General features: G+C 39.7%; 2 protein-coding genes across 5 annotated transcripts; one reads left to right on the top strand and one right to left on the bottom strand.

The window, feature by feature from the left end:
- Positions 1 to 1,229: 1,229 nt before the first annotated feature.
- xcr1a.1 (chemokine (C motif) receptor 1a, duplicate 1) lies at positions 1,230 to 10,439 on the bottom strand. Of its 3 annotated transcripts, none has more exons than XM_074668089.1 (2): positions 10,414 to 10,439; positions 1,230 to 2,220 (listed from the first exon to the last, which is right to left on the bottom strand). In XM_074668089.1, exons 1-2 carry the CDS (start codon positions 10,437 to 10,439, stop codon positions 1,230 to 1,232), a joined length of 1,017 nt encoding a protein of 338 aa, XP_074524190.1. The 3 variants fall into 3 exon arrangements, with proteins under 3 accessions (XP_074524190.1, XP_074524188.1, XP_074524189.1); XM_074668087.1 differs by lacking the exon at positions 10,414 to 10,439 and adding an exon at positions 2,400 to 2,442 and having other exon boundaries at positions 1,230 to 2,259; XM_074668088.1 differs by lacking the exon at positions 10,414 to 10,439 and adding an exon at positions 2,400 to 2,432 and having other exon boundaries at positions 1,230 to 2,255.
- fyco1a (FYVE and coiled-coil domain autophagy adaptor 1a) lies at positions 5,403 to 20,033 on the top strand. Of its 2 annotated transcripts, none has more exons than XM_074668085.1 (18): positions 5,403 to 5,473; positions 6,446 to 6,560; positions 7,313 to 7,419; positions 7,606 to 7,731; positions 8,188 to 8,294; positions 9,974 to 10,117; positions 10,276 to 10,369; positions 10,470 to 12,974; positions 13,312 to 13,404; positions 14,042 to 14,160; positions 14,243 to 14,410; positions 14,931 to 15,080; positions 15,185 to 15,414; positions 15,742 to 15,895; positions 16,446 to 16,538; positions 16,632 to 16,842; positions 17,509 to 17,618; positions 18,184 to 20,033. In XM_074668085.1, the coding sequence occupies exons 2-18, from the start codon at positions 6,500 to 6,502 to the stop codon at positions 18,257 to 18,259; spliced, it is 4,548 nt and encodes a 1,515-aa protein (XP_074524186.1). In that variant the 5' UTR covers positions 5,403 to 5,473; positions 6,446 to 6,499; the 3' UTR covers positions 18,260 to 20,033. The 2 variants fall into 2 exon arrangements, with proteins under 2 accessions (XP_074524186.1, XP_074524187.1); XM_074668086.1 differs by having other exon boundaries at positions 5,411 to 5,473; positions 6,449 to 6,560.
- Positions 20,034 to 20,480: the final 447 nt, after the last annotated feature.

Genomic DNA, 20,480 nt, shown 5'->3' with positions numbered 1-20,480 from the left:
GTGCCTGGTGAATCAAAGACTGGAGCAAATCAGCAAGTTTGACAATAAATCTAAATATCTAAATGACACTTATTTCTCTGTTAATTTGAGGCTGTAACAGTTGTGAAAAGTTCAATTTCTCTTCTTTCATTGGTCATCACAACCCGTCTCCTTTACTCTGTTAATCTGGTAAAGAACATAGTAGAGACTGCATTTGTCAACAGACGTGTCCATCATCCACTTTTTAAATTCAACCAATTCGTTAAAATGAAACTTCTTGCCATAGTGAATGCTTGGATATAAATTGTTGTAGTTATGATTTTCTACTTTTACTTTTAAGACAAAACAGCTGGTATAAAGGAGAAGCTTTATGTTTTTGGCTTCATTCAGGATAACGGTGGTTGTGATATTTTATTTTATACAGTCTCAGATTTCATTCATTCATTCATTCATTTTCTGAACCACTTATCCTGTTCAGGGTCGCTGGTGGCTGGAGCCTTTCCCAGCTGTCATTGGGCGAGAGGCGGGGTACACCCTGGACTGGTCGCCAGTCAATCACAGGGCTGACACATAGAGACAGACAATCATTCACTCACACACTCACACCTCGGGACAATTTAGAGTGACCAACTAACCTGGTGAGCATGTTTTTGGACTGTGGGAGGAAGCTGGAGTACCCGGAGAGAACATGCAAACTCCACACAGAAAGGCCCACCGGCCAAGCTGAGAATTGAATTTGTGACCTTCTTGCTGTGAGGCCATTTAACAAACAAACAAACAAACAAAAAAAAAAAGTAACTTCTGCAGCAACATAATGCCAAGACAAAACATATATAAAACACTGTGTCAAACTAAAGAATTCATCCAGAATCTGCTTCTGTACATATGCATAAAAACAATGAGGACAAGAAGGAAAAATATGTTTATTTGTTGAACTTATTCTTCTTGAACAAATTTACAAAGTTCTCCATATGATACTATATAGAAAAAAGCTAGAAAAAGAACTTAACTACTCATCTCATACAGCAAAGAGCAGTGAGTATTTGAATATTTTATGTGTTCTTATTTTAATCATCTTTTTCTACTACATGGCTGTCAATTCAAGCTGCATTTATGACAAATGTTTAGCACACACAGCATTTAAAAGCAGACTTCAGATCAAAACGTTAATTAGTTTTAATGCACTTTGGACCCATTATAAGATTAGCAGGGCAGCAGCTAAAAGAAATAAATGAATGCGTGCAGTAAAACTAGTACATTGATCCTCGAGAGAAAGTTCGCACTGTAGCCTGCTGTTCCTCGACTGTGATTCTGCAGATGCGCATACGGTGCAGGATAGACTTTAAATGACTCCTAAACTTTACACCAACAAGAGCATAAAACACAGGGTTCAGGCAGCAGTGGGAGAAAGCAATGAACCTGCACACAAAGTATGCATAGTCCAGCTGTATGCTTGTGTCACACTCATGAAATGGTTCGACCAGATTCTCAGATAAAATCCTCAGAAAGATGACCACATTATAAGGCACCCAGCCGAGAAAGAACACAGCAACGATACAGAAGACTAGTTTAATAGCTCTGTTCTTTGTGTTCGATCTTGCCTTCATGATCCTTCCAAGTATTCGAATGTAGCAGAGAGCTATCACTGCAAAAGCAAACAAGAAGAAAACATTCTGTTGGATGACAGCAATGTTTTTTAGCTGGTGTGTCTCATACTCACAGCCCAAAGAGTGTCCATCTCTGTGGGGGACCAAGACTACCGAACTGTAAAGCAAGGAAGGCATAGCTGCTCCAATGCTGATCATCCACAGGAGGAAAGACACAAAAAACCCTGTGCTGAAGCTCTTTGTCTTTATGCAGAGAAGAGGGTGGACTACAGACAGATACCTGTAGATAGTCATGCCGGTCAGGAAGAGGATGCTGCTGAAAAACCCAGTAAAGAAAACAAAAGACACCATTTTGCACAGGGTCTCTGAAAACAACCACCCCCAGATGTGGTAAATTGCCCAGAATGGAAGGCCAGTGGTGAAGATGAGGTCTGAGATGGCCAGGTTGAGGATGAAAATGTTTGTGAGAGACTTCAGGTCTTCATATAGACCCAGGATTACGAGCACAAGGATGTTTCCTGTGAGGCTCAGTGTGATCACAATGGAGAAGAAGATGGGAACAGCATAGGATCCAACTTTGACTACCTGATATTTTTCACAGACTCCATCCTCATAGAAATAGTCATATTCCAAGCTGTTATTGACAGAGTCATTCATTTCTGGTCACTGCTACCTTAAACGAAAAACAGACAAAAAATTGAACAAGGGCTATAGGTTTCACAGTTCATCAATTAATGTCTTTTTAAATGTCAAACAAATAAATCCTCTGTTTAATCAAACATAAACAAGATGGAAAAGACATTTATGACCAACCTGCTGCAGAGTGGTGGAGGTGGTGTTTTGTGTTATACCTTCTGATGACTGAAACAAGAGCTCACACAGAGGTACCTGTAATATATTCAGGCTGAGTACTGTTTTCTGTTCCGGTTTGGTATGAATGTTTGGTTCCACAAAAACAGAAACCTCTGATCGCTATGGCAGGTTATTTAGTTTCAGTTTCACATCACAAATAATAAACACCAACAGACAGAAACAAATAAAACTTACTTCAGCATTGTACTTAGGTTCATTTTTGGTGTAACTGACTGACCTGGCACTGGTCTTCAGGTACTTTTGGTTGTTCCTTTTTTTGTTCCTATTACCTTAAAAGTGCAAATCTTGAAACATGTAGCATGTGAGTGAAGAAAATGTAAATATCGTTCCCTAAATAAACACAGCACAACCATGTATTCTTGAACACTCTTGAGCACTGTGAAAATGTTTTGAGACTATATGAAATGGTTTCAAAACTTAATTGTTTTTAAAAGCAAGAGCTTAACTCTCTTTGAATCATGTTATGAGGGTGTGCTGGTTTTAGGACTTCAAGCACCAGGTAGTAGTTGGCTTGGCACTACTGGCAGACGTAGGATGGGTTTCTCCACTAACAGCTCATTATTTCTCAAAGCACAAGTACTGCCTTTGTGTTTTACCCTATTTCGACTTTTTATATGTTGCTTATTTTAACCGTTTCATTTACCTGATTTTTTTTTTGTGAAATAATCTTCTATGTTTTATGACTGTTTTATATTATTGATGTTAATAAACACCTGATCAAAATTTTAAGACCAGTTGCAAAATTGCACTGTTAGATCTTTAACAGGTTTAAAGTGGAGTTTCAAAATGCAAAAAGAAGAAATCAGAGCGAGATACAAAAAAAAAAAAAAAGGAAAGAGAGAGGTGAGCATGCAGTTTATGGAACACAACAATTAATCTGAAACAGGCTGTTCATCAGAAAATTAAACGCTAACACCCTGGCTAAAAAAAAAAAAAAAAAAAGTGTGTAAAAAGCACCTAAATAGAAATAAAAGCTTCTGAAAATGATCTAGCTATGAGTAGCTCCTCCAGATTTGTTTTATTTGTTCCTTTAATTTTGTTTAGGAGTGCCTGATGCAAGTGTTTCCAGGAGGCTCCAGGTGGTGAAGATGGCTTCATGGAGGGCGTTCATTGTCTGGAATCAATGTCAATTTCTTGTAGACTTCCTGTGGCATCTATTCCCAAATGGGTATTGTGAACTGTTGAAAAACACGGTCATTTCCACACAGATAAGGGCCCTCAGTCATGAAGGTAGCACCCTGTAACGCCACATAGCCACATAGTCATTTGACAACCCCTGTACAACCTGAAGCTCCATTGTCCCATTGAAGGAAAAAGCACCCCGGGTCACGATGACGCCCCCTCAGCTGTGCAGCATAGAAAACATCTTGAGTGGGATCTCCTTGTCATCCCAGTGACATTGAAAGTCATCAGGACGGTCAAGGTTCAATTTTTTCTCATCATAGGGCAAAACTTTCTTCTACCTTTCAATGAATGTCCCATGGTTGGTGCTCTCCTGCAAAGCCCAAATAGGGAATTTTGAGGTGTCGAAGGAGATCAGGCTTTTGAATTTTTCTTTATTTTAAAGCCCTTCTCTCACAGATGACATCTGATGGTTATTGGGCTGCAGTTAGCACCAGTAAGGGCCTTAATTTGGATTGAGGATTGCCCCGTGTCTTAAAGGACAGCCAGTCGGATCCTCTGGCTCAGCGCTGGTGAAATCTTTCTGGGTCTACCACTTGACTTTTGTGCTACATAACCCTCAGGACCTTTAAAATTTTTTAAATGACTGTCTGTGTCCAATCTCAGCAGCGAGGGCCTTGCTTATGTAGCTCAACACTACAACTACGTTCGCTGAGAGAAAGCTTTCTTAACTTTACTATTGGGAAGTCATGACAGTTTTAATACCTGACATAGAATGACATTAAATCCACATTTTGTGCAGACTTCTGCTTTTAAAGGCTCTGGTTTTTGTGTGTGTGTGTGTGTGTGTGTGTGTGTGTGTGTGTGTGTGTGTGTGTGTGTGTGTGTGTGTGTGTGTGTGTGTGTGTGTGTGTGTGTGTGTGTGTGTGTGTGTGTGTTTTGTCTCACTCCCATTTCCCCTTTTTACATTTTAAAACTCTTCTTGGAACCTTGTTGGGTAGAATCTAACATAGAGTGTAAATGTACGGTAAATTGGTGAGAATTTTCAACTGGTCTTAAAATTCTAAGAAGTTGTGTTTATCAATCATCACTTTTTTTTCAATATACATTTATATCATTTTTACTAGTTGTCAAAACTCTTACACTTAACATTGGTAATTTTATCTAAACTTCTGGCTTTTACTATTATGATTATAAATTTAATCTTTTTTTATGTCTGCTATGTCTATGAATTTTCTTACTTTCAGTGATTTTATTTTTCCTACCATTCTGTCTGGTTCTTGTACTGTCTGGGCTACCCCCACTATTGGGTTTTTATGTAGTTGGTGTACATTTCGAGTTTTTTATTATTATTATTATTATTATTATTATTATTATTATTATTATTATTATTATTATTATCATTATTATTATGCAATTGACCGTTTTTAATTGCTGGCTTTTAAAAAAATATTTAAAACTTCAGTTTCAGTTTGTAAGTGACTTGTACTTTTGGGGTTTGAACTGAAATTTCATAATCTGTAAAATCGTGGTTTATATGAACTTAACCTTGCAGAAACCCATGAAAACCATACATACCTCTTATTGCATTTGAACCTTGGATAATTTTGTCGGTGTCCTGCTGTCAAAGATCCCCAATTATGTTCACTGTATAACATGAGGGGGCAAATATTTATGAATAACGAGGATCACATGACACCTCTGTTTACTCTGTCACGGCAACCAAACTACGGAGTTAAGAAGTCCCGCCCATTAGCCTCGCTGTCATTGGCTGTGAGGCAGCATATCGTCTTGCCAGTGGACGGCTCAACGTCAGTTACAAAACTCCCAACAAGTTTCTGTGCACAGAAAAACGAGCTGGATTCTTATGGACTTGAGTCAAATACTTAAGAGTATGTCTAAGTTTATTCTTAATACTTCTCATTTCCAATACTCTTTATACATTTGTTTAACAAGACAACGGTTTCTTGTGAGGTTACGGTGACTTTTAAATATCTGTCGAAGGATCACTTTGTCCAAGCTAAAAACGTCTTACACAGACACAAGAATGCAAAAGTCGATTTAGACCTCTTGAGTTTTTCCACTGCCGTTGTTGTTGTTGACGTGTATACATTAAATAGTAAATTTTTGCACTTGTAAAAGCGATACTTGATAGAAAAAAACAATACCATATTATGTGTCACTGGCTTTTATAACCACTTCACCTCAACCTACTTAGCTATGGGGTAAACAAATGTCATGTAATAAGACGACAGTGCGCTTCTGTAAACGGTGCCACAGTGTCAGTACTTGTAAATCAAAATGTAGCTTCTGTTCTGATTTACACTTACAGTACAATGTAACGTATTGCGTTGGAATACAGAATGCGCGTTGCTTTGTTTACTTCCTAAAAGCCTTTTGCAGCATTAGCATGTCTTAATCATGCCCTGTTTAATGCATTGTTTGCTGCCTAATGTTCTATAGCTCATTGGATTGTTTATTGTACTTCCATATTATATAGTGTTGGGGTGTTGAAAACATTGGAGTCAAAGCAAAAACCATAAATTGTTACAATGTATAACCTATTATAACTACTGACCGATAGATCTTTATGCAGAGATATTTAATCAAATTTTATTCATATAAAATATTTTGACAAGATTACAGAAGGATTGAGTTTGTTACTCAAAGAAACATGCATAAATAACAAATTACTTGTCTGTCAGACTTACAGATCTGCAGAACACGTATCCAACAGAAAAGCAGAATTTTTATACATGTATAATACAATTTTATATATTACTATGTCCATGTGCGATGTAGAGAGTACAGTATGTTTGAGCATTCACGTTTTGTTTCTGACCAGCTCTGACTCTCTGATTCAGCAGACTGGATGTGACCCTGTGACCCCTGGTTGCCAGGGAGTGTGTGGAGGGACCATGGCTGCTGGGGCTACTGCTGGGGAGAGCCAACTCCAGAGGATTATCAGAGATCTGCATGGTACGTCAGCTTTATGTGGGTGTCAGTCCCTGTGTTTGTGTGTGAATAGGTTGGCTGCAGGCTGCCATGGTCAGACTAAGGCTGGGAGAAATAGGACATAGAGAGGTTTGCCCTTATGTAATGATCTCAAGCTCAGCGTCAAATTTGGTTACGATTTTCATGCCTGAAACTATCCTAGCTTTCCTTGGCTTCAAATCCTTTGGAGGAAATAGAGCATCTGATCTGAAGTCCGTGTATTCAGGGTGTGGTAAGAACCTCCATTAGCATGCAGCGGGACAAAAAGTGTGTACTGCGGGTGCACCCATCACAGTTGTCCTTCCAGTGTTTGCGGTGGATACGAGGCAAGTGGTTGTGTTTCAAAAAACAAGCTACTTTTCAAGGCTGAAGTAGAAAACAATGGAAGAGATTTGAAGTTTCACCATCAGCACCGTTCAGTTTTGAATATAACTAAAATGCTGGAAGTACACAATGTTGTTAGATAACTAGGGTTAGATAACTATCTTGGCATTGAGACTTGTTGAAATTCCTAAAGTTTGATTCTGGGGTGTTTGCTCCTTCAAAGTGTGGTCATTAGTTCTGATTTAAGACTGGCTGATCCTCTCTTGCTCAAAACACATTTTTCTGTTCTTTATCTGCAAGAAGCATGTCTTTTGCTGCCTTTTAAGTTTTTTTTAAATGAAAAAATCTATCACTTAATTACATTTTCTTAATTAGACCTCATGCTTGATTTTTTGTTGTGCTTTTATTATCAGAGGCAGTTGCAGAGCTAGCGAAGGAGTACAGGGAAAGTGGGGAGCCTATCACTGATGATAGTACCAACTTGCACAAGTTCTCCTACAAACTGGAGTACCTGCTTCAGGTGTGTATTCTTTAGGTTGTTACCTTTTGAATTGTATTAACACAAGAAACAAAAAAAGTGAACTTCAAAATAAGAAAATTGAAGTAAGAAACATGTCCACGGGTTGTACATTTTGCAAGTCTGCCAAATGGCCTATAGCATAAGTCGAAAACTGCAGAGCTGTATCTGTACATCTCTCTTTTCCAGTTTGACCAGAAAGAAAAGACCACATTTCTTGGTACAAGAAAAGATTATTGGGACTACTTCAGTGACTGTCTGGCAAAGGTCAAGGGAGCCAACGATGGGATCCGCTTTGTCAAATCCATCACGGAGGTTTGGAGACATCTGTGGTTGTTTTTCACAGTGATATCATTCTTAGAGCACTGGTCAGACACTAATTGTTTGTATTATAACATCACCCGAGAAATCGTATGTCTCATGGTGACTCAAAAACATTTCCTAGCTTCTTTTTTTGTCCTGTTCCTCATATTACAGGCATGACACAACATACACAAAGAGCCTGTCACAATACTCTTTCAAACCACCACAAAAAAAACATTTTCTTCTTTTTCTTTATGGTCTAATTGTTTCTCTTCTGGTATTGGACATGAGGTAGAAATAAGAGCTAAATCACGTTTTCCATCATAAATTGTATAACAACTGCTCATTCAAAGCACAACTGTTTGCACTTGAAAACAAAATTACAATGAAGGTTATGGAATTTAAGTTTTAATGTTTAACCATAGTATTCGTACAAATGTATGTAATGCCTTCTTATGTCTTTGACAGCTGAAGACGTCCCTGGGGAAAGGACGAGCGTTTATACGTTACTCCCTTGTACATCAGCGACTAGCTGACACCCTGCAGCAGTGCCTGATGAACCACAGAGTCACAAGGTAAAAATCTCACAACACAACTGATGTTACGAAGTTGTCTGAGAACTGATGAGTGATTCGAAAAAACTGACGTACTCAGGTTGGGTGTGGGTTGTGAGATTGACCAACAAATGTGCTCCTTCCCCTTTTGTACCTTGCAGACTCATTGTTGTTGATGAGTTGTTATGTTATTTTTCATCATGTTTTCCTTTAAATGAATAAGATTGGTATTTCCAGAGAAGTCAGCGGTTGTTGACCTTGGAGAGCAGTCAAAAAAAAAAACTAAGGGAACTGGTTTTGGTTGTGTACAGATGATGCTGACATGGGTCAGTGAGGGCATTGATAACTTTCATGTAGGCCGAAAATACATCTGTTTGCATTCCTTTGTCACAAATTCTCAGTGACTAATACAGCTGAAAGACAGTTTCATAAGACTGATTTCTGTGGAAACCTTTGCCAGGACATGTGCAAGACAAGATCATCAGAGAGATAAAATGCATTGCTTTGTCTTCACAAGTCCCCACAGATAAGAGGTTACTCATAGTTACGCAAGACGTGCAAAGTTTATTTGAACAGCACATTTTAGTAACAAGCTTTTTAACGCACATAACACAAGATGGTCTCAAAGAATCACAATTAAGGTCAGAAAAACACGCTCAAAAAAGATTTTTAGATAAGACATTAAAAAGCAAATTAAAGAGAGAGAAAATATAAAAGCTTATAATATAACAAGACAGTTTTAAATTTGGCGTTTGACTTTAACATAGGTTTTAAAAGAATATATTTAAAGTAATTTCTTCAAATACAGCTATAAACAGGTGTCTTTCACGTTGATACACAGGAAGTAAAACTTCAGCTGATCTTTGGTGTTTCTTCAAAATATTCTGAGCATAAAAAATAGTTCAGGAGGAGACTGCTTGAGACTGGCTGCAGAAGCACAGGAAACCACTAACACACTTACATGCCCATTAAATAAAAAACACATTAAGCTATGAAACATAATCAAGTTACAGCCAGGTTTAAAGAATGGATTTGGTCTGAGTACCTCATTTTTCTATCTGCACGCTGTACAGTGGATACACATTTTTTTATTGCCATTTCTTTTTGAGGTTATTAAGCTTATGAATTTTTGTCCATTTAACTACATGGCTGACCTGTGGCAGAGACTCTGTCACTGTCCACAAAGAGGCTGAAGGCCGAATTTATGAACATTAAGCTTTCAAAAAGGACTAGGGTATAATGGAGGGACTCTGCTCAGCATGTTTTTGTACTGAAAAGGTAATGTAATTTAGCTTTGTTGACTCACTTAAGTAATTTGATTTTAATATTTACTTTTCTGACTTGTTTGCATTCACATCAACCACTGCTAAGGAACTCTTCATGAGATCCACTCATGCATTAATCTCTGTCTGACTTTCCAGTTTAGGACAAAGTTTTTAAATTGCCATAATAAAGAGCAGCAATGTAGGAAGAAGAAATCATTTGAATGATGGTCTTACCCGCTTTTATAGTCTATATAGGAGCTGAAGCACTGAAGCAAGAATAAGAATACACTATGTCCCATATCCTGATAGTAGACACTGTTTCACATAGGCCTGAATTAAGATGTCGAGATTTAAATATGAGGCACATTTTTTTCACTGTAACTACCTTTTTGTCTGTGTACTAATTCAACCTCTGTCCTTTCTGTTTTGCTGCAGTGACTGGTACTATGCAAGAAGCCCTTTCTTGAAGCCCCACCTCAGTGTTGACATAATCAATCACCTGTACGAACTAAATGAGGTCCAGTTTGATGTAGCTTCAAGAGGGCATGATCTTGATGCCTCCTGGCCAACTTTTGCAAGGTATCAAACAAGGCAACAAAAAATTTAGTGGACGTTGAACAGAAAAGTGTCTGACATGTAAATGAACTACTAGATAACTATGAAAAAAAATGCGTCAGTGTGTAGAGTTTGAAGCTCATGTGTACAGTTTTCAATAAGCTTTCTTCTCTGATCAACAGACGGACACTGGGGAGTGCAAATTCACCCGGACACTTCTGGAAACCACCCAGTCGTAGCTCAAGTATTAACAGTTTGGCCAGCTCCTATTCCCAGGTAATGATAAGTCAATCATTAACATCCTTTTATTTAATACTAACTTCAAAGTAGTATTATTTAAGGTCATCTATCTCCCCCTTCTCTTCCAAATATCTAGCAAGCTCCTGAATTCCCCTACAGTCCTGACTACGGCCAGGGTCTGCTGAACGACCTGAATGAGTCTCTGCCTGTTTGCACAGAAGATGACAGCACAGTTGAGAACCTTCGTCTTGAGCTGGACCGATCTGAGCTGAACCAGCGAGAGCTCGAAGATAAGATGAAGCAATTGGGCGGAGAGGCTGCTGAGCTTCGAGGAGTAGTTGTGGAGCTCCAGAGGCAGTTAGACATGTCCCTAGCTGCTCAAGAGCAGCAGCAGGGTTTGCAGGGAGAATTCAAGGCTCTGCAGGGGAAAAAGGAGGCCTTGTCCAGGGAGGTGGAAGCACTCAGGACTCTGGAAAAAGCCAGGGAAGGTGAGCAACAACTGCTCCAGGAAAAGCTGTCAGCTGCTGAAGGGAAGAACATAGAGCTCCTGGCCAAGTTGGACGGAGTTCTAAATGAGAAGGGCCAGCAAGCAGCCAGTCACTTTGATTCAGCGCAGAAGATACACGAGCTGCTGGACAGATTGAAAGAAGCAGAGAAAGGGAAGATTGTAGCTGTAGCTGAAGCAGAGGAGAAAAGGAGACACGCAGAAAGGATAGAGGAGGAGCTCAGAGCGAAGGAAGCGGCTGCAAGGAATGTTGAAACAAAACTCGAAGCATTAGTCACATCAGTGTCCGAAGAGAAGTCAAAGTTGGCTGCCCAAGTGGAGGAGCAGTGTAGTGCACTTGATAAGCTGCAGGGGGCCTTGTCTGTGAGAGAAAAGGAGGCGAGCAACCTACAGAGGCAGCTGCAGGACCTCCAACGATCTCTGGAACAGAAGGAAGAGGAGGTAGAGGAGGTGAAGAAGAAGGCACACCAAGATAAAGATGAAATGCAGAAGATGGCTGGTGGCTTAAAGGAGTCACAAGAGGCAGAAGTCGCTGCTCTTGAGGAGCAATTAAGGAGAACGGAAGCAGAACTAGCTTCGAGCTGTAAGGCACTACAAAAGCTAGAAGCCAAAAACCAAGGCCTGAGCACAGAGAGAGACAAACTGACCTCCAGCCTTGTTGAGCTGGAAGGAAGTGTCAAGGAACAGTCCATCAAGGTGGATGACTACAGGACTCAGTGCTCTAATCTAATGGAGCTCCATGAGAAACTGCTTGGCACGTCAAAGAAGAACGAGGAGCTGATGAAGGAGATGGCAGAAAACAGAGTGGGACTTGAAGCTGAATTGGTAGCTCTGAGGGCTTCTGAGAAGCAGCTTCGCGGCCAGCTGGATGATACTAAGTTGACAGTGGATGAAAAAGAAAAGCACTTGCGTGAAGAAAACCGCAAGCTAGATGAGAGTCTTCAGCGAGCGACAATCGCAGCAAAGCTCTCAGAGGACACTTCGAAGCGACTGGTGCAGGAGAACCAGAGTCTGAGAGAGGAGCAGGACAAGGTCAAAGCAGCTCTTAGCCGCATGCAAGCCGACCTGAAGAGTGTTCACGGCCAGATCGGAGAGTTGGAGAAGAACTTAAGTGCATCACGCGACAATGAAGCAAGCCTTCAGGAGCAGCTACAAGCCAAAGAGGCACAGCTAGAGAGTAAAGAAAATGACCTTGTTGAGATGCAGTCAAGGTTAAAAGCTTTGGAGGCCAGAGAGAAAGAACTGGAGATTGCAAAAGCTAATTCAGAGGCCACGATAGTCAAACAGACAGAAGTGATAGAAAGAGTAACCTCTGAGAAGCAGGTGATGGAGAAATCTCAGCTGGAGAGAAGCGCAATCCAGTCAAAAGAAAACCAGGAAGTGGCAGCCAGACTGGCTATGGTTGAGGGCCAGCTGGAGCTGAGTACGAAAGATGTAGCCAGGCTCCAGGGGGAGATCCTGGACCTTAGGGTGCAGGTACAGAGGTCAGAGGAGGAAAAGCTAAAATCAAGAACACAGTTAGAGGTGACAGAGGCCCAGAGAGATGAGCTCAGGACTCTGACTGAGCAGCTCAAAGCCCAGGCAGAGACACTGAATCAGCAGCATGTACAGGAGCTAATGGAGTGCAAGAAGAGAGAAGAGGCCCTGATCGAGCAGCGCGATAAAGAAGTAGCCGCACACGCTGAGTTGGTTATTTCGGCAGCAGCTCTTCGAGAACAGCTGTCAACCCTCAAGGCAGAAAATGACAGACTAGTGTCAGAGAACAACGAGACACGAGAGGGTCTGCACAGAGCCAACACTGAGATGGCTGAACTGGGGATCACCATCTGTAAGCTCAGCGCAGAGAAAGAGGAGGCCAGAGAGTATTTGGTAGGGGATGCTGCAAAGATTGAAGAGCTAGAGGAAGAGGTGGAGAGGCTGGGAGAGAGCATGTCAGAACTACGAGAGGAGAATACTAAACTGAAAGAGGAGATAAAACAGAAGGAGAAACTTCAAGACACTATTCCCACGCTCCAACAGCAGCTGGAAGAAGCCAAGAAACAAATCCAGAGTGCCAAGGACTCCAGCAGAGAGGAGGCAGAGGCCATCAAGTTCCAGTTGAGCTCTGAGAGTATGAATCACCAGGTTCAAATGAAGGTGAGTTAGTCACAGCATGTTCATCTTGACTTGCAAAACAAACATAATAGTCACTCTTGCTTTGGGGCTTTTTCGCTCAAGGGTTTTTTCACAAGTCCTATTTGAATAGGGTTGGTGTGCTTTTTCTTGAATGTTCTCCAGTTTATTGATTTTTGCATTAACATAAAAAAGGTTTTAAAGGCTTCTTACCATCGATTTAGTCAATACTTGTGTCTTTTTTAGGAGATATAAACCAGAATTTTCTCATCCCTAGAATTCCCATCTTTATTTTTAAAAGCTATCATTAGCATTTGTCTTAAAGCATTTCTATTCCCTTTTTGAAATTTTTACATTACAGCATACGAATGAGCAGCTAGAGAGGATGAAAGCTCAGCTGCAGGAGGAGCTGAAGAATGTGTCCACCTTGCAGGCCAAAGTGACTGAACTAGAGGTTTGTGTCTTTAAAGTGTTCATCTGCATAAAATAACAAGAAACCAGTAGGTGGTACCAAGTGATCTGAGACCTTATCAGGGCACATATCTTCACTGAGATGTGGCTATATTTAAAAAGATAACCATCAATAGGAGAAATGTGTTTCTAGCTCAGCTTTATGAGTCTTGTTAAAACCATAAATGATGAAGAAAATGTGTGGGTGGAGGTTAAAAGTGCAACATCTATACATAGCCTGGAACACGCACTTTCACATTTATATAAAATGAAGGCACAACACACAAAGCACGTATTTGAGTGCTCATTACTAATACATGATTACATCAGTGAAATTGGGCTTTTTGTGAATACAGGTTTTTTATAATGGAACATTTTGATTGCATGAGCAGTTTCCTTTGATTGCAGAGGGTTACATACTTGCAAAAATCACTGCAGTGAAACAGCGCTAAAGCAATCAATAGCACAATGAAAGCCTCATGAGCTCATATTTTTTCCCGTGGTTTGATTTTTTGTAGATTTAAGTGAAAGGATCTGGAGCTGAATAATAGGTTTTTAATGTCCTTTAGTTTGAGGCGCCTCATTGATTTTTCTGTGAGGGTGTACATTTTTAATGTTTGTTCCTGTATTTTCTAATTAAGGCCGTAAACGAGCAGTATTTGCATCTCAGCTGCGAGAAAGATGCTCACATCACGAAGACAGAAACGACCATCCGAGAGAGCGAGGGTGAGATTCAGCAGCTGAGAAATGCAGTAACCAGGTGTGTTTATAATCAGAGATACCCTCAGTCTGCATCTTATCGTGCTACACTAAAGACTTATGTTCAAGTTTTCCGTCTTCAGGGCTGAAGGAGCAGAGCTTGCTTTACAAAAGGTCTGCGAGGAATTAAGACAAAAACTCCACACAACAGAAGCTGCCAAACAAAGCGAGAGCCTGGCGCTGACTGCAGAGATCGATGACCTCAACAGAACCAAGACCAACCTTGAGGAGCGCCTCATTGAGCTTATAAGGTACGAGGAGCAGCTGTCTGTAGTTCACAGGAATAGGTTGAACAGGAATAGAGTTTGTTTTAATGAGGAAAAGGTTAAAGTTCATTTTCCCCTAAGAGAGTCTGCACCTTGTTATGTTTGGTTGCTGCCTGCTCTTTGATATTGTAGTTTTCTGATCTTGTCACTCTTCACATTGATGGGGGGGAATTAGGGGTGAGGAGCACAAGTAAAGAAAAAGGATTCTTTGAAATCTGAGATAATTTACTGAGTCTGAAAGAGAGGCAAGGAAGTCCATGGGGATGTGTCTTCATAAAAACAGTCTGGTTGTACTTTTGTTTCATGCACCCCTTTGTTCTTCTTCTCAGGTAATTATTTTAGGAACAATGACTTTGTAGCATGAAATTCCAGCTCATTTGTTTAGTGTGTGAAACGATGGGGTACAAATGATACAACACGAATCTGAACCAGTGGTAAAGTTCCAGTCTTGTTTGAGATAGAAACTGCAATGCCATGCATTGACTATTTTTTGTTTATTCATCAGGGATAAAGATGCACTGTGGCAGAAATCGGATGCTCTAGAGTTTGAGCAGAAACTACGAGCAGAGGAGCGCTGGTGGTTGGACAAAGAAACCACACATTGCCTCAGCTGCCAGGGCCAGTTCACATGGTGGCTACGCAGACATCACTGCAGGTGACGCACAAAGAATCCCTCAATTGATTTAGTTATCAATTAGATGTTAAAGTATCCCTACACTTGAATGGAATAACCTAATTTTGTTTGATATATATTTTTAGGCTTTGTGGTCGCATCTTCTGCTACTACTGCAGCAACAATTTTGTAATGACCAAGCACAGCGGGAAGAAGGAGCGCTGCTGCAAAGACTGTTACACCCAGCACAGCGCAGTGGTGGAGAGGTTCACAGAGGCAGAGCTGAGTCCTTCAGACACCCAGCCTCCTCCGCCAGGGGCCGGGCCTCAGCCACCTCCTGAACCTGCACCATATAAACCCACTCCCAGGGTAACAGGTGAGAAGCAATCTAGGAAGAGAAACACGTGGGAGGAACTTCTCTGCAGGTTAACTGGGAAGCAGAAGTGAGGAGACTGACCTTATGATATTGAGGAACAAGGACAGAAACCAGTATCAGCTGTTTGTATTAAACAGGCAAAAGGGAAGTAGGGGACATTTCTGTTTGGAGAAGAAAACTGTCAGAAAATAAAATTATTGTTTTTGTTCATATTTTACCGTCTTAATAAACATTGTGACTTTTCATAGATTTATTCAGAGTCTGTAGCATAAAAGCTGAAGTACCTAACAATCCAGGAGCTAATTTCATTCATCCTTGATCTCCCAGTGTCAGACCCAAGTACCAAAGCTGAGGATGGAGCTTTTGACATAATAACAGAAGAAGAAGTGAACGGTGTCTATGACAGTGACTCCACTTCCCAAACCACAGGAGGCTCCGTGGAGGGAGAACAAGATCAACGGCCTCCAGGAGCTCTGGACATGTGAGGGAAATATGTTTATTTCAGCAAGGCAGGTGGTTGGGGTTAAGACTGAGTGCAAGTGGTCATTTTTATGATGCAGTATGTCACACTGTGCTTTGATTGAACATCTACATTGGATGTCAGTTAGTCGAAATATATAGCAGAATCTAGTATCTGACATTTTATAAAGTGGTTAATTATTTGTGATATGTGAATGGAAACTTGTTTACATAAACATATTACAACATTGATCAGCTTTGAACATCTGCTTCAATGAGACTGAATGCTATGATTATACATTATGTCTTAATTGGCATAAAACCCTCAAAAACTGGTATAATTAAAAAAAAATGAGCGATGATACTTAGTTTTTTACATTTTATAGCTTTTGTACAGAATCATAAATCTGGGGAATATCAGCCAAACATTTGTTTTTTTTATTGTTTGCTGCACTGAGAAACTTTATGTCTTTATATTTTATACCTAAAGTATTGAATAACAGCTTTTTGACATTAGTTTTGTTATCCACTAAAGAGTCAGAAACCTCAAAGATATGTTTTGTATTTTGCAGGAGCACAGGAGATGTGACCCCTGATGATACTGAAGACCACATTCCAACGGTTCAAGACTCAGAAATCAACCTCCTCAGATCAGGAGAAGTCACGTGTGTCTCCTCTTTGAATTACTTTATCTGTTTGTGTTTTTAACTGATGAGTCTCAGTTTTTAAATCCCCCTTGTTCATTTTTCTTCTCGCAGGGTGGCTGTCCCTCTCAGAATTGAGGACATTGCTCAGTTTGGCGATGGTTCCCGGGAACTCTTCATCAAGTCTAGTTGTTACAGTGTGATCACTATCGCAATGGAGGATAGCGGGCCGACCATCAGCTGGATGTTTTCCTCAGAACCAAAGAGCATTTCATTTAGTGTGGTTTACAGGGAATCAGCTGACACCCAAGTGGAGCAGTCAAAGGTAAATACATTTAATGTGTGAATCTTGACCAGTGGAGCTACATAAAACCTACAGACCTGCACAGAAAAGATCCTTTATAAAACGCAGTGGCACCAGTCTTACAGTCTGCTTTAGAAATGTCAAGAAAAGGAAAAAAACAATCTTCGACAATACAATTTTAATGATTTTATTCAAGAAAACATCACCAGGCTGAGGGAAATGGTTTTCTATTCTAAAAAATCACACCCACTTCAAAACTCATTGAAACAACAAATATAAGTTATTACCAAACACAATGGACAGATTCAGCACTCCCTGCAGAGAGCAGGACTATTTGCTTGATCCTTCAAATTTTGCTGACCGCAGGCTGAAGTAAACATCCTGCTCTCAAAAATGTCAGACGCTGTGATTCAGTTCTGAACTTTCCTCTTAGATTCCCACCCCATCCTCACCTGGGACACGTTTCCTGATTTGACTTTTGGGTCTTTCCTGATCATTAATATGTTTCAATTGTTGTTTTTGTTTTACATTGTTATATTTATGATTTTATTCCCCAGCATTAAGGGTCATGTGAGGTAATGTCATCAAAACAGTACTGGGGTGGAAAAGTAGGTCTGCTGATTACAACAAATCTTTAACCTGGACATTAAGTTTCACTTCAGACAAATGTTTCTGTTCTTTTCTCAGGTCCTGATTCCTCTAACTCGCTGTAATTCTCACAAAGAGACAATACAAGGACAGCTCAAAGTGCGAAACCCCGGCCTCTACACACTCATCTTCGACAACTCATTTTCACGGTATTGAACTTCTGGCATTTCATTTCATTTTTATTTCATTCATTCATAAAAGCATCTGACTACGAAGACAATTTAATTACATGGAAATGCGAAGGAGAACTGCCTAAAAACCCTCCAGGGGCTTGGAAGCAGCATCCTCCAGACAGCATAATAGGAGATAATTAGAGCAGTGAATATATAATTTATGTAGATTGTTTATGTTTCTACAAATAATTTACACGCAAACAAGACAGATCAGCACAGGATGTGATGGGAAGGAGTCCCCAGATACCAATCAGTTGCAGCAGTCTCATAGAATACAGCCATATATCAGCTCACATCCTCTATCAAAGCTCTCACAAGTATGTAACCACTAAGATGAACCGACTCGGATCAGAAAAATATTCATTTAGTGTTCCTCTCCTGATTATGAATCACAGAAATAGTTCAACACCTGCCACCATTGCCTTTCATAGTCCAGCATTTGTGTGAGTGTGTGTGTTTGTGTGAGTTTGCCCCTAAGCTCAGCATCTTGTTCCAGTTAACCTGATTACGTTTCTTTGATCATCAAACCTTCTCCCAACAGATTCATCTCCAAGAAAGTGGCATACCACCTGACCATGGAGAAGCCCATCATCTACGATGGAAGTGACTTCCCGTGATACTGCTCCAGCAAAGCATCAACATGAGGTCACAAAGACACTATAATGACATTAATGTGGCAACACTTAAAAAACAGCAGTTTAATGACTGTTAATTTCCAGCTACAGCGAGCTATTGTTCCCAAGACTTTTTTTCATTTATTGGTTAATTCACAATAGTTCTTTTGTTGTCGATTTGTGGCGTTTGTTTTTTATGGTGTTTGCACATTTTTATTGTTACCAAGTCAGGGTTTGTCAAGAAGATGAAAGAGTTCTGAAAGAGAGAAGTTTATGCAAATATAAGCATGTTTTGTATTAATCAACGACAAATAATATATTCATATACCTGTAGTCCAGCCAGCTTTCGTTCACTGAGTAACTCAGAAATATGTAGGAGTTTGATTTCTATCTTTTCTTTTCATCAGTGTGGTTTTTGTCTCCCTTTTCCCCTTACTGCTATAGTCAGGTAACAAATAAGTATCTGTACAGATTGCCAGTGAAGACCCAGAGAAGCTGTAGAAATGCCTGGAAGACAGTTTTTAACATTTAAATTATTTTTAGGATCTCAAAAATCCAAAGTAGCAGAAAAGGTGCAGACATTTTTTTTCTAGCTGCCAGTTTTTGACTTGTCTAAACACAAATTTTTGCACTTTTTATTCAAGAAAGGACAGTAAGTGGTTACTGTCCTGGAAAAACTACAAATAAGAAACTAAGTGCACTTTGTGCAGATCTCAGGAGAGAGGTTTTATATTTTTTCCTACAGTAGTAATATGTCCTGGCTTGAGGAAAAGCTGCCACTTTATTTGGTGTTTCAGGAAACCTACAAATCATTTTATTCTGACTTTTTGTGAAATTACTGTGACACTCAGTTATCAAGTGTATTTATATCAGTCAGCTAATGAGCTGCTGGTCTTTCAAAGTGCCTTTTAACTCTAAATGCCAGGGACTGATTTGCTTTTATAACTGTATTTTTATTTCGCATGGAACATGACGCTTGGTACAAATTGGTACCACTTAGTACAGCTTTTGTTGATACTCAACTACATTTAATCTCAATATGCACAATATATCATGTATTTCAGTTTTGACAGTTTTGATAGGGGAACTGTTGTTTTTGGTTTGAAATGTTCTTTAAGAAATGATTGTGTGCTGTTTGTTCTGTTTTTATTTGGCAAGGCAATAACAAAAGAAGCTAGCATGGTCGCTATTTGAAGGGCTTTCATCTCTCTGCTGCTTGTGTGGAGATCTGTTTGGCATCTCCCTGTCAGGTCTACTCTATATTGTTAATAGTATAAATTGCTGCAATTTCGAAATCATTTATTTTCTCTTCAGAGCTGCACTTTTGTGAAAACAATTTTCTATATAAATACAAGCAATATTAGATCTGTTTAGTTTACATTATCTTTGAAATAATTCACACAAAGACAGATTTTTCTTCTTTGTGATTTTTAAGGATAACTTTGGAGCCCTAAACTGTGGATGAATCATCACTACAAGCATTCACTGTAACAAGAAATAGGCCTGCCACATAAATAAAAATAAAATGTTGGAGGGGGTTGATGATTTCATCTGTGTCTGGTTTAGTTTTTGACAGCGTGGAACCTCAGAACAAGATTGACTCATTATCTCTGTGTGATGCTTTATTTATTCAACAGCTCCAAAGTGAGAAGGTAAATGAACACATAAACAAGTATGTCTCCTTATAACACATCCTTTTAACATTTGTATCAGAGGGGCTGCAGAGTGAATCCTCTGATGGGACAATTGTTTTCTGAAATCCATTGAAAAATAGCTGAAGCTCATGACACCATTTTCATGTCCATAGGGAATGACCAGTCCTTCAGTATGTTCAACATCATTACAAGTCAGGGGGTAGATGGCCTGCCTGGATAATATTCACTAAATATGTTGATTGTTTCTGGGTTTGTTTGTGTGCGTCAGAACCTGCTGTGTTAGTGATTGGTGTTAAAATGATCCGCTGATGACAGCCAAATTAGAAGTTTGATTGGCATATTGCTCTCCAGTGGCATTGACTGATTCACTCTCTGTACACATGACAGTCATTGATAAATCTCTAGAAAAAAAGAATGGAATAACTTGAGCTTTTTTTTGTTTTGTTTTTCCAAGCATAGTAAAACTTTTTTGACCAAGTACTTTTGAAAATTAAAAATCCTCTAAACCTTTTTAATTACATTTTTGTTAACTGTGAAGTACATGGAAAAAGGTTTACATAAATGGACCT

Source organism: Halichoeres trimaculatus, unplaced genomic scaffold (genome assembly GCF_033239565.1).
Source record: "Halichoeres trimaculatus isolate MK-OKI-2021-1 unplaced genomic scaffold, fHalTri1.1 fHalTri1_scaffold_4, whole genome shotgun sequence".
NCBI classification, from domain to species: domain Eukaryota; kingdom Metazoa; phylum Chordata; class Actinopteri; order Labriformes; family Labridae; genus Halichoeres; species Halichoeres trimaculatus.
This window is presented reverse-complemented; position numbering and strand designations above follow the sequence as displayed.

Bases quoted from the DNA above. Each gene is read 5' to 3' on its own strand.
- fyco1a (XM_074668085.1), top strand. From the start codon at position 6,500: ATGGCTGCTGGGGCTACTGCTGGGGAGAGCCAACTCCAGAGGATTATC. The intron at 12,975-13,311 runs GTGAGTTAGTCA...TTTACATTACAG, and splicing joins ATCACCAGGTTCAAATGAAG to CATACGAATGAGCAGCTAGA. The intron at 16,539-16,631 runs GTGTGTCTCCTC...TTCTTCTCGCAG, and splicing joins CTCAGATCAGGAGAAGTCAC to GGTGGCTGTCCCTCTCAGAA.
- xcr1a.1 (XM_074668089.1), bottom strand. From the start codon at position 10,439: ATGACCTTAAATAATACTACTTTGAA. The intron at 2,221-10,413 runs GTTAGTATTAAA...TGTCAATAACAG, and splicing joins TTAAATAATACTACTTTGAA to CTTGGAATATGACTATTTCT.